The sequence below is a fragment of the Thermobia domestica genome, chromosome 9 (genome assembly GCF_964235325.1).
Source record: "Thermobia domestica chromosome 9, izTheDome1.hap1.1, whole genome shotgun sequence".
Classification (NCBI taxonomy): domain Eukaryota; kingdom Metazoa; phylum Arthropoda; class Insecta; order Zygentoma; family Lepismatidae; genus Thermobia; species Thermobia domestica.
Window position 1 is genome coordinate 223,272,032 of NC_137462.1, and position 18,634 is coordinate 223,290,665.

Sequence of the window (18,634 nt, forward strand, 5' to 3'; positions counted from 1 at the left end):
AGTCTAAGATCATTGGTGGTGGTTGATTTGACCTTGAGCTTTAGAAATCTGATAGCTACCTTATTGAATCTTATGACTTATAGACGAAAGGCAATACATGCTACAACACTGGCAAAGTTATTGTTGATGCAATTTGATTGGTTGATCACTATCTCTCGTGCAATCTGATTGGCTGATCACTATCTTTCGTGCAACCTGATTGGTTGATGATTTTCAAATCTTTGCTGCATTCAGTTTTCAATTTTGTATAGCATTTAAAAATCTTGGTTTCGTTTAACATTTTGCACTCATTGATAAATATGATTAAAACCGTTTATTTGTTAATCGAATAATTAAAAACCGGATAAAGGTTGACGGTTAACCGTGAAACGTGAAATTATTTTAGTTGAAATTTTTGGTTTGAAATTTTTTCGTTTGAAAATTTTTTGTTTGAAACTTTGGTTTGAAATTTTTTCGTTTGAAATTTTTAGTTTGAAAATTTTTGTTTGAAAATTTTTTTTGAAATTGTTTTTTCAAAATTTTTTGTTTGAAAACCTTTTTGTATTTTTTTTTCAAAATTTTGTTTGAAATTTTTTCATTTCAAAACTAATTTTTTTTGTTTAAAGATTTGAACATTTTTGTTTCGAAATTTTTGTTTGGAAAATTTTGGTTTCAAATTTTTAAGTTTGTGCTCTCATTAGTAAAGAACCGGAACTGTTTAGAACAAAAACATCTGGCAACATTGTTTATCATGATGCAATAGTACACGTCAGAACATGGGTACTTGAAATGAAAAAAACACAAGTCATTGAAATAAATCATTTTATTACACTGCACTGGTTAATGACACATCCACACCAGATATAGGATGTGGATATTGTCGGTACAATGTATTTTGAACTTCTTGCACTAGTTTGTCTTTCGCATATAATTTTAATTCCAATTGAAGGCTTTTAAGGTCTATTGCAATGTCAATAGGTGGAAACAATGTCCATTTGACCACAAATAAACTGTTTATCAATACAAGTGTGCACCCACGAACGATGTTGACAACCATCACATCTAGATACTTGTTATACAATATGCATGACACATTTCTCAAAATGGTACTTTTTCAGGAATATACTTGTTTTGTTGCATACTTCCACTGCATGTTTAACACACTGGAATACGTTGATGAATTTGTTCCATTCCGTTTTTGTTAGATACACCATGTTGCGAGGGATATGCAATGTACTTTTTTTACGTAACAGCACCATCTTCTTCTCGAGAACTGTACGTAGCACCAGCTCATGATTTGAGCCTAATGATTTCACTATGGTCTCATTTAGCTCATCATGAAAATAATCATTCATTTGGTCGATTCTTGAACATAATATTTCCATTCTTCACAGGTCAGTTGTACACCAAATTGTTCTGCTTTGCCCAATCGAATTACAGGTTCAAATGTTGTAGCACTGATACCAATCATCACATGTTTTGTTTGAAATATATTTATTGGATAATAGCGTGCGAAGAGGAATTCTTTATCGTTAGAAGTACACAACTTTCCTGCTGAAACGCACTTGCTCAAATGATTTCATGAGCTGACACGGTATTTGCTGATTTCATAGAGCTACGGCTGAAGTCATTGGAAAGGAATGTGCTGACGTTTGAATTAATGATTTCATCACATTTGCTGACGTCATGCTGACCAACCAACTTCATAGATCGCATTCTGTGATTAAAGATTTCAGCATACAGCTACGTCTGACATCGAATGTGGTAACGTTTGAATTCATGATTTCATCACAATTGCTGAAGAAACCAAATTCACAGATGAGACTGTGTACTAAATTCATATTGATTACTTCGACCCAAGAATCCTTCGTAACATAAAGATACAAATCCAGTATTTAAGAAACGTAACAGTTCTTGTTTTGATGCTTCCATGGGTAAATATCTTGCTGGTAAAATTATATTCTTATCATTTTCAAGCTTCTCTACGATTCTTAATCCAAACTTTGTAGGGATTATTTAGCTAGCTAAGATTCTATAAGGTACATTCTGTTGTAAATCAGTAATCTTGGTAAATGATTTCATCACATCACGTGTGTTTAGAAACTGCAGACAAGTATCCATGATGACGTTATCATGAATACTAACTCGAACGATACTTATGTATGATGCAAAACTGATGACGTTACATTATCACGTTCTGACGTGTACTATTGCATCATCATAAACAATGTTGCCAGATGTTTTTGTTCTAAACAGTTCCGGTTCTTTACTAATGAGTGCACAAACTTAAAAAAATGACAAACCAAACTTAAACAAAAATTTCAAACAAAAAGTTTTTTAAAAAAAAATCAAACAAAAAAAATTTCAAACCAAATTTTCTTCTAAACAGTTCCGGTTCTTTACTAATGAGTGCACAAACTTAAAAATTTGAAACCAAAATTTTCCAAAAAATTTCGAAACAAAAATGTCCAAATTTTTAAACAAAAAATTCAAAGTTTCTTAAAACTAAAATTTCAAACAAAAAATTTCTAGTTTTGAAACGAAAAAATTTTAAAACAAAATTTCAAACGAAAAAATTTCAAACAAAATTTTGAAACAAAAAAATTTACAAACAAAAAGTTTAAAACAAAAATTTTCAAACAAAAAATTTGAAAGAAAAATTTCAAACTAAAAATTTTTTAAAAAAATTTCAAACTAAAAATTTCAAACGAAAAATTATAAACCAAAGTTTCAAACAAAAAATTTTCAAACGAAAAAATTTCAAACCAAAAATTTCAACTAATTTAACATTTCACGATTAACCGCCAAACTTTATCCGGTTTTTAATTATTCGATTAACAAATAAACGGTTTTAATCATATTTATCAATGAGTGCAAAATGTTGAACGAAACCAAGATTTTTAAATGCTATACAAAACTTAAAACTGAATGCAGCAAAGATTTGAAAATCATCAACCAATCAGGTTGCACGAAAGATAGTGATCAGCCAATCAGATTGCACGAAAGATAGTGATCAACCAATCAAATTGCATCAACAATAACTTTGCCAGTGTTGTAGCATGTATTGCTTTTCGTCTATAAATCATAAGATTCAATAAGGTAGCTATCAGATTTCTAAAGCTCAAGGTCAAATCAACCACCACCAATGATCTTAGACTATGAGCTTAACTAAAGTTCAATGTATTGTTTCAAATTTCGCACCTTATGTTAAAATTCCGTTTATCACAATTCCCAAATTAAAAGAATATTTATCTCGATATACCTAAGTCTTAGAATTAATCATATAATTACATGTTGTAGTTAGGTCTCAATTAGGTCAATTGTTTATCTTAGCAGAACCAACTGTTGTCTAGCAACGTGTTATTTGATAACTTCCAGGAATTTTGAAAAGGAAATGAATCCCTGTACACTACCTCATCAAGGTCAATCACATGGTACATCGTGTTGCTTACGTTTATATTTGGTCCATAGGCTGAAATAATCAAAACCAATGACGTAATTTCATTTGACAATTCTCAAATTATCCTACAAAGTTTAAATGTACCAATGTCATGAACACCTAATCCCATCATAGGTCAATAACAGATCACGTGATCATACTAATATTTGACAATGATTTACCTAAAGAAAGAGAGACCACCCAATTCTAAGAACAATTACCAATTATTGATATAAGAAATGTACCCCTCCCAAAATTTAAGGTTGGTACATAAATACACCTGTGTCTTATGAAAAAAGTAATAAATCCTGTACTCATTCAATTATATAGCCGTATCAAAAAAAAATAGGTCAATAAACTTCAAAATTAGAATATTTGGCCATAAGAGGAACACCAACATTTACAATGGGTCCTAGAAAAACGTTTACCGAATTTTGTTATTTGATAATTCCCAAATTTAAAAGGAACATAAACATTCGCCCCAGGCCCCGCGATAGGATATTCTCTTGTCACAGTCAGCTCAAGTATGCGGGGCCTCTGCAACATTCTAATGTACCGCAGCTTATTGTTATTCTTGCTTTTTTTGCCTTTTTCGGCGTTTTTCTTGAGTCTCGGATAAGCAGCGACAGTGTCATCCCTATTTATCCTAGGATCATGGTTTATACATCGTTTTTCTCAGAATGGAACAGCCTTTCAAACGGTACCACTTACATGTCCCTATAATATGCCAGAAGGGAATTATTTGAGGAAAAATCGGGATTTTCTTAGAATCGGGCCCCCTGAGACTCTACCGTGTGTGCGCACAAACCTCCAAAAATTTGGAAAAATACTACGTAGTGTACTAATTACTTGTGACAAATTCGAATTTCCTGTCTTGAATAGTAAGGGCTGGAAAATTTTTTACCGATGTTGAGAGAGCATCAAAAAAGGCCCAAAATTTCCCTAACATGCACCCTACAAATTTTAAAAAAATTTCTGACCCGCCCCTAATGATCGTAAAAATATGGTTCATACGTCGTTTTGTTCAGAATGGAGTACCCTTTCAGATGGTATCACCCGCATGTCCCTTGGACATCCCTAAGGAGAGAAAAATTGAGGAAAATAGGGATTTCTGCTGAAAAAGTCCCTTTTTCCCGGTTTGGAGATCTCTGGCTCGGCCCTGGGTAAACATAGAGATCCAGAAATCACTTTCAAAAATACTACGTAGTGGTACTAATTGCTTGTGCCAAATACCAATCTCCTATCTTCAACACTAAAGACGAGAAAAATATTTTCCTCTTCTGCGAATATTCCCAGAATGTCCCAGAATACCCTATATAAATTTGAGAAATTTCTAGACACGTCCCAAATTATCGTAGGATCACGATTCATACACCATTCTCTTCAGAATAGAGCAGGCTTCCAGATTGCATTACCCTCATACCCCTCGGACGTCCCTAAGGAGGGAAAAATTGAGTAAATAGGGATTTTTGCTGAAAAATCCTTTTTTTCCCGTTTTGGGGCCCTCTGGTGCGGCCCTGGGTAAACATAGAGATCTGGAAATCGCTTTCAAAACTACTACGTAGTGTACTAATTACTTGTGCCAAACACCAATTTCCTATCCTCAATACTAAGGACGGAGTGGGAAAAATATTTCCATCTTCTGCGAATATTTCCGAAATTTCCCAAGGATACTATACAAACTTCAAAAATTTCCTGACACGTCCCTAATTATCGTAGGATGATTATTCATACGTCGTTCTCTTCAGAATGGAGTAGGCTTTCAGAAAGTACCACTCAAATGTCCCTATCATGTAGCCGAGCGGAGCAAGAATCGCGAAAGTGGGATATTTGGTCAAAAATATCCTTTTTTTTTACCTTTTCGTCCCTCTGAACCCCCCTTCTATATTGACGAAAAGATCCGAAAAAATTCTCATAAAAACTAATTGGTCCACTGATTGTTTAGGGAAAATGTTAGGATTCTAGGATTAAAGAGAAGCTCACCAAAAAATGTTGAAGTTAGACCTCAGTAAAAAAAGTGAATTTGTAAATTGATGACGTCATACCCCCTATGTTCTGACGCTCGGAAGCGTATAGACCCTTCCAAGGATTTCTTGAATGCCTCCTCTCTTGGAAAATAGAAAAAAAATGGAACTAAATAGTATTCTTAATTCTCTTTTAATCGAATCTTTAAGACACTACAATATCGGTCGAAAACGAACGAAAAAACTTAAAAGGGTTAAGTGAATACTTTGGCCAATAATACGGTGTGGTGGATTTCTTCGGAAACAAGTTTTCATAAACCAGAACTTCTTACTCAATATTTTACTTTTAGAAGCCTTAAATTCCCGAAATCTACACCATTACTATGAAAGCGTTTAGCATGATATTTTTGGTTTTAAAGTACCGTAATAATTACGCCCTTGCGTTTCGGATTAACAATGGGTCAGCAAACAAGGCGACGCTAATACCATGCACGTGACTCTAAATGGCCTTATCTCAACTTTTCTTTGTTGTCGAAATAGAGTGAGAGGTTATGTTGTTTGTTGCTTTTGGGTCAGAAGAGTGGTCATGTTCTACGGACACCTCTTGAGTCATCGCTTCCAAGAAATAGCTCCTATTGCACGCCTTGTGTAGCACCTCAGTTTGGCTTCGGAATTCGGACCGCGCAGTCGTAGTGAGATGTGGATACGTAATATTATGATTAGTGCGTGAGTGTGTTCCGATTATTCGTTTATTGGGCAAAGAATAAGTGACCATCATGAGTGGCAGAGACAGAGACAAATTCCGTAAATACGAAAGTGGGGCTGCGAAAGCCAAGAAAGGGAAATATAAAGATTTCATTCAGAAGCAAAAGGACAAGTTTGTTGTAGCGGTAAAATCAGCGGATCAACACCAAAAACTTGAGAACACGTCTGTAATTGTGAGCGACCGGTGTGATGCGACAGACCAGGTTGTGATACCAAGTTTTGCGTCCGACGAAGAAAGCAAACTAGCCGACAACAAAACTGTTTCTACGCCCTGTTGTCCCACAAGGAACAATGAAAACTTGGTGCAATTCTGTGGGGACAACGTTGCTGCAACAGACCCAGAAAGTGACCTCTCCTGTGAAAGCGCGACCATTCCTCTGCATACTTCTGACACTCTTCAAACGACGAGCACACTGTTCGAGGACATATACGATCCAGGTAATTGGAAACATATTAACAGTTAAGTGCGTGACATGTTAGTGGAGAAGGATCCAATGAGGCTAAGTGACTGTGAATACCCAAAGGACGAAGGTAACAGACATTTTTCACGGAACAATTTCTTTACACGGAGGATGCCAAACGGAGAAACAGTGGATAGGCGATGGCTAAGTTATTTGAAGATTAGAGACAGAGTATTTTGCTTTCCTTATAAGTTGTTTGGCACGACAGCTTCTAGAGACCAGTTAGCAAACGAAGGCTGCTGCGACTGGAAGTATCTTGGCGATAAACGTCAGCACCACGAAGTTTCTGTAAATCATGTTAAGTGCATGACAGCGTGGTTGGAATCAGCTCGGAGAATGTCCAATGGTAGCGCAATAGATAACATGATGCTAGAACGAATTAGAAAAGAAAAGCTGCATTGGCGCGCAGTGTGAACAAGAATTCTAGCGATTGTACAGTACCTTGTCGAAAACAACAGCGCATTTCGTGGGAGAACGGAGAAACTTTATGCTCCGAACAATGGTCAGTTTTTATGCTTAGTTGAGATGCTGGCCAAATTCGATCCAACCATGCAAGAACATCTCCGCCGAACTAAGAACGACAAGGCTCACGACCATTACGTCGGGCATAGGATCCAAAACGAGCTTATCGACCTGATGGCGTCAGAAGTAAAAGGGAAAATTATTGATAAAGTGAAACTTGCTAAATATTTTGCCGTCATCCTTGACTGCACGCCTGATGTTGGCCACAAAGAGCAGACGTCCCTAATATTGCGTTTTGTGGACGTATCAGATCCGGAAGTGAAGGTGGTGGAGCACTTCATCGAATTTCTGGATGTGGACAACGCAACAGGAAAGGGGTTGTCTGAAGCTCTTCTTGCCGCACTGGCGAACCTCGGTCTGGACATCGCCGATTGTCGTGGCCAAGGGTACGACAATGGTGCGAACATGAACGGAAAACACCAAGGAGTTCAAGCGCACATTCTTCGCATGAACAGTCGAGCATTTTACACTCCGTGTGGCTGCCATAATTTGAACCTTGTTTTAGGAGACATGGCTAAATACAACTCCCAAGCAGTGACGCTTTTTGGTGTCATACAGAGAATATATAAATGCTTTGCTGCCTCGGCTGAAAGGTGGAAAATTTTGGAAGAAACCGTGACTACAAAATCACTTTCAGAAACGCGGTGGGAGTGCCGCCTGGAAAGTGTGAAAGCGCTTCGTTATGAAACGAAAGAAGTCAGGGAGGCACTGTTGACTGTCGCAGATACCGCTAGTAAAAAGTGAAGCCGAATGTCTTGCAAATTATGAGCTCGAAAGCTTCGAGTTTATTCTGAGCTTAATCATATGGTATGGCATTTTATTTGCTGTGAATGCTGTCAGCAAAACTTTGCAATCATCTGACATGCAGCTCGATATAGCAATACAGCAAATCAAAGGCCTTGTTACTTTCTTGAGAAAGTACCGGGAAACCGGATTCTCCGATGTTATGATCGCAGCAAAGGAAACTGCGTCCGAAATGAACGTAGCTCAGAAATTCAAGGAACTAAGAGTCAGATGCAAGAAAAAACAATTCGATTATGAGGGTAACGACGAAGAAACATCTTCGCCGGAGGAGTCTTTCAGAACAGGATATTTCTTATGGATCAAGCACTTACCTCAATGGAAAAAAGATTCGAACAACTGGAAGAGTATGCTTCAATCTTTGGATTTCTATCCAACTTGAAGGGTTTGCGGTCATTGAACGACGATTATTTGTTAAAGTGCTGCATGGATTTGGACAACATGTTACGCGCAGAAGATTCACGCGATTTGAACCGAATTGACTTGTGCGCAGAATTGAAGATTTTTCGAGAAATGCTTCCTGATAACATCAGTGTCGCCCAAGAGTGTCTTCAGTACGTTTGGCCCATTCGAGATTCATTTCCCAACATCGTTATTGCATACAGAATTATGTTGACAATTCCTGTGACAGTTTCCAGCGCGGAAAGAAGCTTTTCAAAGTTGAAACTTATCAAAAACTATCTACGATCAACAATGTCGCAAAGCAGATTGTGAGGTTTAGCTATTTTGTCCATCGAAAAGGAAGTTGCCTCAACAATGGACTACGAGGACCTTATCAACGATTTTGCACAGCGAATAGCCAGAAAAGTGGACTTCCGTCTGTGACTGTCAACGCAGCTGCTTCGTAAGTCAGTGATAGTTTTATTATGTGTTCTAGTTTGTTGATCTTGCATGCATGTAAAATGTTTCCGAATCATTAATGTCGTAAGTTATATCGACCCCCATGCCGTAAGAACCCCTTACCCCCTCAAAAATTTTACCTATGTTTCCTGGCTTCGGGGAAGAGGTTTCGCCTACCGAACCCCCCCGCCCGGGGCCCCGCATACTACTAAGGCCGCCTCTGCTTTCAACAACTGCAAAACAAGTAACTGCACGACCATCTTTCTTTGAAAGTCTGTTTGCAACAATATACAAAGCAGCTGAGAGAACTCTTGAGGAAATAATGTTTTTTTTTTTTTTTCGTAAGAACTGATCGGATGTTATTTTAATTTGATATGGAAATTGAATCAGAGCCATTGAAATGTAAGTCAGAGCATGTATATTTTCTCCCCTTTCCCCTTCATCCCTTTTGTCCCTCCCTGGTTCGATCCCCGAACAAGTACATTTTTGGTGAAGAACATTGTGTCCGTGGGTTTTCTCGGCGTACTCCCGTTTACTCCCACATTCTTATTCCACCAATTATTCCATCATCATTCACTTGCGTTAATCATCCTTCTCCCTTAGCCTAACGGGCATATACGTGAGACGTTAAACTGGAAGATTTCATTTAATTTCATTTTCCTTTAGTCTCTGTTCTGTCCTATGTAAAGTTCTCCCTTGTGCATAGTACCATGCCATGAGGGCATAAAGGGAGTGTGGAGTTAATTCTCCAAACTTTTTTGATCTCAGTCGTAGATGAATGTGGTGGTATTGGCACCACGCTTCGGCCGCATCTTCCCCTCCCCCCCCCTTCCAGGTACGCATTGACTCTGAGGTTGGTAATGTCTAGGGATGGCCAGACGGATCCGGATCCTATAAGATCCGGATCCGGATATCCGGTTCCTGGATCCGGATCCGAATCCGGAATTTCGGATCTTGGATCCGAAGTTTCGGATTTTGGATCCGGATCCGAAGTTTGGGATTTTGGATCCGGATCCGGAATTTCGGATCTTGGATCCGGATCCGGAATTTCGGATCTTGGATCCGGATCCGGAATTTCGGATCTTGAATCCGGATCCGAAGTTTCGAATATTGGAAGCGGATCCGGATATTCGGTTCCTGGATCCACACCCGAAATTTCGAAGTTCAGATTCGGACTCCTGATTTGAATATTTTAGGCCTTAGATTGAGACCCAGAACTAAAATATCCATATGTATAAAATTGACTAGGTGAATTTTATCTAACTCCGTGGGAAGATAATTCATTTTAAATGACAAAAGATTACATGAAAATCTCATTTTCTCATTTTTCGGGGTTAGACCACTGTTGCGCACACCCCATCATTTAGTCTTTAGTATATCTTTAAACGTACTGCAAGTATGCCACTTTCATCTCAAGTCAGTAGTTATATAGATCTGCCTCTTGTTATATATTAATCGAGTTATGATTAAAACTCAATTGTTTGTGAGACCTATGATAATATTTTCAGAATGAGTTATAACGTTGAAAAACTGCATAGTAATGCTGCATATTTTCTTTGTGCCACATTGGAATTTAATGTAGTCTATCTTATACAGTCGGCTCTTATGATTAATTCAATGATCTGAACTCCTGCAGCATTACGCTAAAATCATGAATGTCTTTGAATTTTCGTCATTATTTCTATTATTTTTTTATTACGAGCAAAATAAATATCATAAGCGGCATTTTACATAATACATATAGACGCAGATCAGTCAGTTGATTGCTTAAAGTTTATAGCAAAGCTATTACATTTCTAAGACACTGGCGGCCTTAGGACAAAATTCATGGCTTTCCCATAAAATCTTAAATCTCTCTATATAAAAAGGGCAAAGTTCTGAGTGAGTGAGTGACAGATCACCGTACAGGTCAAATCGCTTAAAGTACAAACTTGAAATTTGGACAGTTTATAGGCTTTGTGACGTAGGATACCACTAAGGAAGGACTTTGGAAAATTCGACGAGGAACGGGGAAATGGGGTGGAAAATATTGATGATTCTTGACGTTAGATAGTTCAAATTTGGTATTTGGGTTTCTCATTGAAAATAATTTGATACTTGTTAAAGTGCTTTTTGATATTTAATTTAGAAGGGGCAGGGAAGATGTAGAAAGTAAAAGAACGGGTGGTAATTGCAATTATTGCAATTAGTATAATAATATGCCTATATCTCGGAAACTTATAGGGTTAGAAACATGGAATTTGGTATTTGGACTTCTCACTTAAAATAATTAGATACGTATTTCAACTTTTTTTGATATGTGGCCCAGAAGGGAAGAAAATGGGCGAGAAGAAAATCAAGTGGGGATTACAATTATTGTATTAATATGTTCAATCCTTTAAGGTTAGAGACTTGAAATTCGGTATTTGCATTTTTCATTGAAAATAATTTGACATGTGTTTCAGTTTTTTTTTTTTGACGTTTTAGTAAAAAGAAAAAAGAAAAGAGATGGAAAGGAAAGTGGGTGGGGATTGTAATTATTATAATAACATATCGATATCTGGGAACCTCTGAAGGTTAGGAGCATAGAATTTGGTATTTGGACTTTACATTTAAAATAATTAGGTATGTACTTAAGCGTTTTTCGATGTATGTCTTAGAGGGGAAGAAAAGGGGAGGGGAGAAAAGACTTTTATATCTCGGAATCCTGGAATGTTAGAGAAATGAAACTTGTTATTTGAACAATAATTCGTTATGAAATGAAATCCTTGAGTTTTACGTCCCACGATTATGCCGGTTAGGCTAAAGGAGACGATGATTATGAGAAATAAATGAAATGAAGAAAGTGGGAGGAAACGGGAAAACCCCGAGAAAACCCACGAGCACGGTGTTTGTCCACCACAAAGTCCACACGGCGCGAGCTGGGATCGAACCAGGGACCCCAAGTACCGGAGGTGAACGCTCTACCACTGAGCCACCGCGCCCCCTTAAAAATTCGTTATGTTTGCAGGCGTATGATGTGCGAGGCCGTAGACCGAGCAAATGTGTGGTCTTGGAGGAAAGCCCCCATATACTCGCACTGAAATTCGGTATGTCTCGGGATACCGGAATGTTATTACATACAATTTGATATTTGAACTGAGATTCGGTATGGTTGTAGGTTTACGAGGTACGAGGTCATAGGCCGATCAAATGGGATATCAGAGGGTCTAAGGGCAAATCCGCAGACATTTCTTTTTAAATTGATTATGATTAGAGGATTTTGTGGTGCGAGGCCCTAGTAACGGGGGTCTAGTGGCGAAGCCCCCAACTAGCCGAGGTCTATTAAGTATATAAATGTATTTGCGTAATGACTGGAAATTGCATGTACGCCTGTGGACAAAATTGCATAAGTAGCCACGAGAAATGACAATCCTTTAAGATAAAAATTTTAGAAAGCTACCAAAATGTACTCTTGAATGAGTTGTATATTATGTTTGCGCAGGGGCGAATCCAGAACGGACTCCTGGAGGGGGCGGTTGGGGATGCTAGCAGTGAAAAATTACTTAGATGATCTGAAATTGCCACAAATTACTACTAAAGTACACTGTTCATGGTGGCGCTGGGTAGAGGCGAACGACTTTTCGCCCTCCCCCTGCATCCGCCTATGTGTTTACATGAATGATATAGCTCCTTATACAACCTATGCAGAGTTAATAGTAGTGGATTACTAATTACAAAGACAAGTGTTACTGTTCGAGGCTCCATATGGTATTTTGTATACACATACATAGTGTTGTAAATAGAAAAAAAAAACGTTCGTATTTTTTCAGAAATGTACGTTTTTTTTAGAAAAAAAAACATTGCCTCTCGTTTTTTTTCTAAATTTCGTTTTTTTTTTTTTTAATAGTCATGTGTAATTCATCTTACGTCTATTTAAGTACGAAATATTTTTATGTAGGTGTAATCACCGTAAAATGCAATATAAATTAAACACTAGATACTGATACGCTACAAATATTTTACAATTTACATGAATACCATACCTATTAACAATTCGGGTTTCAGCAGTTTTCATCAATATCAACTAAGAAATAAAAGTAGAAATGAAATTTTGTTTTTTCGTGAAAGCAGGCCTCTAATAAGTACGGAAATAATGTCACGAACGGTATAAAATTCGAATAACTTGTTTAAAGGTAAAACCTAATACTAATTTGCCTAATAGTATTTTTCTAAATATCATATATAAATAATTTGTCGACTAGATATATATGATATGCTGAGCCGGCTGTACCACATATGCAACACGTGCATTTGCATGGAGCGACAAGTTTGGACGGTACAACAAAATCTGTCATACGTATATTATTTAAATTAAATATTTCTTGTTGGAAACAGATTTCATGATGATGGTAGTTACATTTACTAAGCTGACCTATTCGAATACTACATTCATAAATTACGTTTAGGTTGCATTAATTTAAGGTCACATGGGCAATGCTAAAGCAATTGGTCGAATAAATTCGAGCACAAATTGTTTGGTTGTTGTCAATTGCAAGAATTCAATTCTCGAATAGCAGCGAATATCTGTTCCATTTAGTAAGTTATCACAGTTTTGATATGACAACTAGTCATGTTTTTGTCAGAAACAAGTTCCTTATCATTGAAGATAGAAACAAGTTTTTTTTTTTTTTTTTAAATATTAACAAATGTAGAAGAAAAATCAAGAAATAAAGATGAAAGAGCTAGTTGCACTGGAGTTGTAAACTGATACATTGAGATTGAAGCTCGATATTGAATTCTATAAAAAGGATTACCATCTTTCCTCTGCAGGTGTGTTTACTTTATCTTTCACTAACATAATAGATTAATATTTCAAGAAAAAAAGTGACACAACGGGATTGCGTTTTTAGTAAGTATTTAAGCCTTTCTGAGTGCGACTGCACTTAACCCCCCTTCGTTATTCATGCTGGAGTAGCATACTTAAAATCATGACTTTTAAGATTTGTTCTTTCTGGAGAAAGCTTGAGGCGGCAAATTATGCCATTGCACAGGGCGACAAATTGACTAGGGCCGGCTCTGATGATATGTATATACAATATATGAATATAGGATTACACAATTTGAAATAATGCAGGGTGTTTCAAAATTAATATTAGGGATTTAGAACTGTGTAGTATCTATTACAAGTAACTTACAATTATAAATATTATATCAAATGAAAGAGCAACTCAAACAGTTTTGTACGCACGCATGCACATGATTTGTTTCTTCTGTCTGTTGTTAGAAAGAGCAAGTAGCAAAGATGGAGATGGAGACTAGAGAGCAGAAAGCTTTTTGTGTTTTAATAAAGACTGAATCTGTACAGTGCAACGGTCTGTGTGAAGAATATTACGGAGACGCTTGCAACGATGTCCTTATCGTGTGCAAAGTAGCGAGACTAGAGAGCAGAAAGCTTTTTGTTTTAATAAAGACTGAATCTGTACAGTGCAACCGTCTGTGTGAAGAATATTAAGGAGACGATTGCAACTACGCCCTTATCGTTTGCAGTTGCTACAGATCTAAAGCCTACAGACTACGGTTTACGTGCAAATTTCGCAAGTGAAATATTCTTGCATAACAATGAAGATTTTCTGGATCGTGTCGTCTTCAGGGATAAATCGACATTTCACCTAAGAGCTAATGTGAACACTCATAATGTTTGCATCTGGCCGTCAGCAAATCCTCAGGAGATGGTACAGCTGAAACGAGACTCCCCTAAATTGAATGTGTTTTGTGCCATCTGGCGGAAAGTTTATGGGCCTTTCTGGCCTATCGACTAGATGTGTGCCGTGTGACGAATGAATCTCACATCGAACATTTGTAGCAAAGACTGTTTGGGGTACTCTTTTACTTGATGCATTGCTTATAATTGTACGTAAAGTGTAATAAGTACTACGAAGACTTTAAACCTCCATATTCATTTTGAAACACCCTGCATTTCTCACCAACAGTGTTGGAAGTAAGATGTAAAACGAGGGAAAATTTTCCTTATAAAGTTATTGTTTAGAACAACGATATTATTATTAGTCGAGACTATAACTACAACAACAAAACGGGTTAGTAGTCAACAAATGTAATCAAATGTACACTCGGTGGCCCAGTTGGCCAAGGTGGCACACACGGGTGTGTCACTTTTTAATCCGCTCCTGTGTAGACACTAATTAAGATATCAGGATATTATTCTTGCAAAATATCGTTGGACCATAGTTTATCATATTAACTTCTTTTTCTTCTGGTGTCGAATTTCCTTCTCAAATTTTAGCCTAGTCAAAAATTCGAGAATTTTCTAATTTCGAATTTCCTTTACCTCTTTTTTTCCCTGTAGCTTCCTTCGTTGTAGAAAGACCTCCTTAAGACTTGCCAGGTAGATACCTCGGATGGATACCTAACTGTTGATAATAAATGGACAAGCCTGCGCGCAGTGTTGCCAATTAGGGAATTAAAATTTCCCAAATTTGGGCAAAAAATTCGAAATTTTTGTTTATAAATCCGTACCTATACATCCGAGTGCAAGTCAACTTACGCCAATCGAACATTTGTTCTTACTTAACAAACGCAAGTACAGATCGTTATAATTGGGTAATTAGGGGGTGCACAAAAAAATCGTATTTAGCTTCTAACCCTTGATTTTTCTAGTTTTTCCCTACTTTTCTGTTTACCGTAATATATTTTTGGTATATAAGCTTTGTTCCCTAAATATCACCATAACACTTGTAGGATATATTAGTGGTGTATCAGTGTTTAATTTAAGATAGTTTGCGTCTGTCTGGTAGCAGTGTTGCCAGCTACAGAAAATTTTAATCCCAGATTTTAGGGGGAAATTTTGGAAAAATAATCTGTTTTGTCTCTATTATTTCCATCTTGTTGGCTACATCGGAACAAATGTACCAGTATCTGAAAGTATCGTCTTTGCCCTATACAATGCACTATAGAAAGTTTCAATAGGATAATTAGGGGAAGTAGAGTTGAGGTTTACAGTAGACCTTGTTCTCTAATTGGGAAAACTGATTTTTTTAAGGTAGAATGAGATATTTTTTGTTGACATGCTTGCTTTATTAGATATTGTCACAATACTTGTAGGATATATTAGAGGGATACCAAAGCTTATTTCAAGATAGTTTGTGTGTGTGTGTGTGTCTGATAGCAGTGTTGCCAGCTACAGAAAATTTTAATTCCAGATTTTAGGAGTAAATTTTGGAAAAAATCCCTTTTTTGTTTCCAAAATTTTCCTCTTGTTGGCTACACTCGAACAAACGTACCAGTGTCTAAAAGCTTCGTCTTTATCCTACACAGCGCATCATAAAAAGTTTCACTACAGTAATTAGGAGAAGCACACATGAGGTTTATAATAAACCATGTTCTACAAATGGTAAGAAAATGGTGAATTTCTGAGGTAGAGTGATATATTTTAATTTCATGCTTACTTTGTTAGATATCGCCATGATACTTGCAGGATATATTCTTGGAGTACTAAGGTTCATTCACAGATAGTTTTAGTCTGTCTGATGGCAGTGTTTCCAGCCAAAACAATTAATTTTTGATTTTAGGTGAAAATTTCTGAAAATTTCCCTTTTCCCCTTTATTATTTCTCTCTTGCTAGCTACATTGAAACAAACGTACCACTACCTGAAAGTTTCCTCTTTGCCCTAACGAACGCATCATAAAAAGTTTCAATAGGATAATTAGAGAAGCTGTAGCCCCGGTATATCTGTTGATTTTTGCTTCTGAGGCGTAAAAAGTGTCAAAATTTCATGTGTATGATGGCAGAGATTTTTTTCTTTCCCACTTTGAATGGAAGCCAGCGACTTCAGGATTTCACTGTACCTTGTCAACACACCAAAGATTTTTTAGGTGACTTGAACCCATATAACAGTAGTGGTGCTAGATACAAAAAAAAAAAAAAAAAAAAAATGAAATTCGGTTAGGGAATTTTTTTTGTAAATTTTCATCCCTACATTTCCCTCAATAATTTCCCAGCCGTTGGCAACACTGCAATGCAACTTACAACAAAACATAGCCACATCCATTTTCTAAAAAACAAGGCCTTGACCATATATATCGAATGAATGGTTTTTGAGCAATACATCACTAACTGAAAATGTAGGAAAACGCCAAAAATGACCTGGGTCCGAAAGGAATAATCACATAATTTTGCTCGTATAGGTACAAAGAAACAAACGATTTGTAAGTTACGAGGGCTTCGACTCAAGTTCTGCTGATTATTTCAATAATCCGCAACATAAATCAATAAATAATAGCTGCCAGAAAAAAACAGACATTTGAAAAAAAAACATGAAAAAGAACGATGTTTTTTATTGAAAAAACTTCACAGAAAAAACCCGTTTTTTTTTTTTTTTTTTTTTTTTTTTTTTTTTTTTTTTACAAACTACACATACAGTACATTAATACATTGATTTTGATACATTAATTGCCATTTAGAACTTCATCTCTACTACAATTCTTAATTCTAACTGGAGTGGTACGATCACAGAGAAACGTATTTTTAAAGAAAGAAAAAAAGCTCATCAAGAGCAAGAAAAGGAAGTTGCTCTTTAATTTTATTTGATCTATATTTTATGGGTTGTTCTATTAGCAATGGCCTAGCCCATCACGACTAGGAAATGGCCTCATTCAGTGACAACAATAACTCAGAAAGAATTAGAAAAGTAAGCAGCCTGAGTCTAATGAAGAAGCTTGGGCTTGAGACTAAGGTTTCATCCCAGCATTTGACTAGTGTTACAGAAAACAAAGGACAAATTTCCATCAGGACGATTTACTACCTTTTCGGTCAAGTATTTCCACTAGAATCAAATCTGACAATGAGATTGCTCTCACCTAAGTCGACAGTTTTACTCAATCAAATTTGGAGTAATTGTGACATATTAAGGCACGAAAACCAAATATCAACATAATGAAGAGAACGCAAGGCTGTCACACGATCAGGTACCAAAAGTGTCTTCAAATCTTATTTTAAGCATAGGAATGAAAATCACTTTGTCAATAATTTCGAAAATTTTGCTGATTCGGAACATCCGAATTTTCTGACACGGAGTTTCGAATCCGGATCCAAGATCCGGTTTTTCAGGTCTGGATCCAAGATCCGAAATTTCGGATCCGGATCCAAGGTCCAAAATTTCGGATACGGATCCAAGATCCGGATTTTCGGATACGGATCCAAGATCCGTTTTTCGGATCCGGATCCAGTGTCCGGATATCCGGATATCGGACCTAAGTGGATCCGGATATCCGGATCCAAACATATCCGGATCTGGCCATCCCTAGTAATGTCCCAGAGCCGCACGGCATCTTATATACAAAATCAAATACCGTAAAGTAACCAAGAGCAACAGATACTTGACACATGCATTTAGACCAATCCCCTTTAAAATCGGACAATTCACTCGAAAGTTATCGTAGGTTTTACACGCCTACGCTCAAATTAAGAACAATTACTTGAATTCAGGAATTGTATGGCAACCAAAACAATAGGTGTCTGGTGAAAGGAAATGAGAGCATTTTAAAATGACTTCCATCAAAATCGGACAATCCGTTTGAAAGTTATCGTCGGATGCCACATACAAACAGACAGAGACAGGACGGCCTGACAGGAGAGCTTCGCACCCAAATTTCTCAAGGTTTGTTTCACGAGAATCTCAAATACTCGAAGGCATTCGAGTGCCGGATGGTAAATTTTCTAAACGGAAGTTTGATAAGTCTTCAGCCTTATCGATTTTTCTTATCTCTACCTATATCAGTAGCTGTCTCTATACAGAACTTTAAATTAAACCCTCGAAATCATCTGCCTGCCCCGTTATTGGCGCAATCGGCAAAGTGACTATTAGTAGAGATGCAAAAAAGCCGGC

At 36.9% G+C, this 18,634-nt stretch overlaps 2 protein-coding genes across 4 annotated transcripts in view; both read left to right on the forward strand.

Annotated features, from left to right (window-relative positions):
• Window positions 1–18,634, forward strand: part of LOC145660611 (pleckstrin homology-like domain family B member 1) — an 865,216-nt gene that overhangs the window by 138,339 nt on the left and 708,243 nt on the right. The window lies entirely within an intron of this gene.
• LOC145661162 (zinc finger MYM-type protein 5-like) lies at window positions 6,621–7,022 on the forward strand. Its single transcript, XM_081726612.1, has one exon. It carries the CDS (start codon window positions 6,621–6,623, stop codon window positions 7,020–7,022), a length of 402 nt encoding a protein of 133 aa, XP_081582738.1.

Bases quoted from the DNA above. Each gene is read 5' to 3' on its own strand.
- LOC145661162 (XM_081726612.1), top strand. From the start codon at position 6,621: ATGTTAGTGGAGAAGGATCCAATGAGGCTAAGTGACTGTGAATACCCA.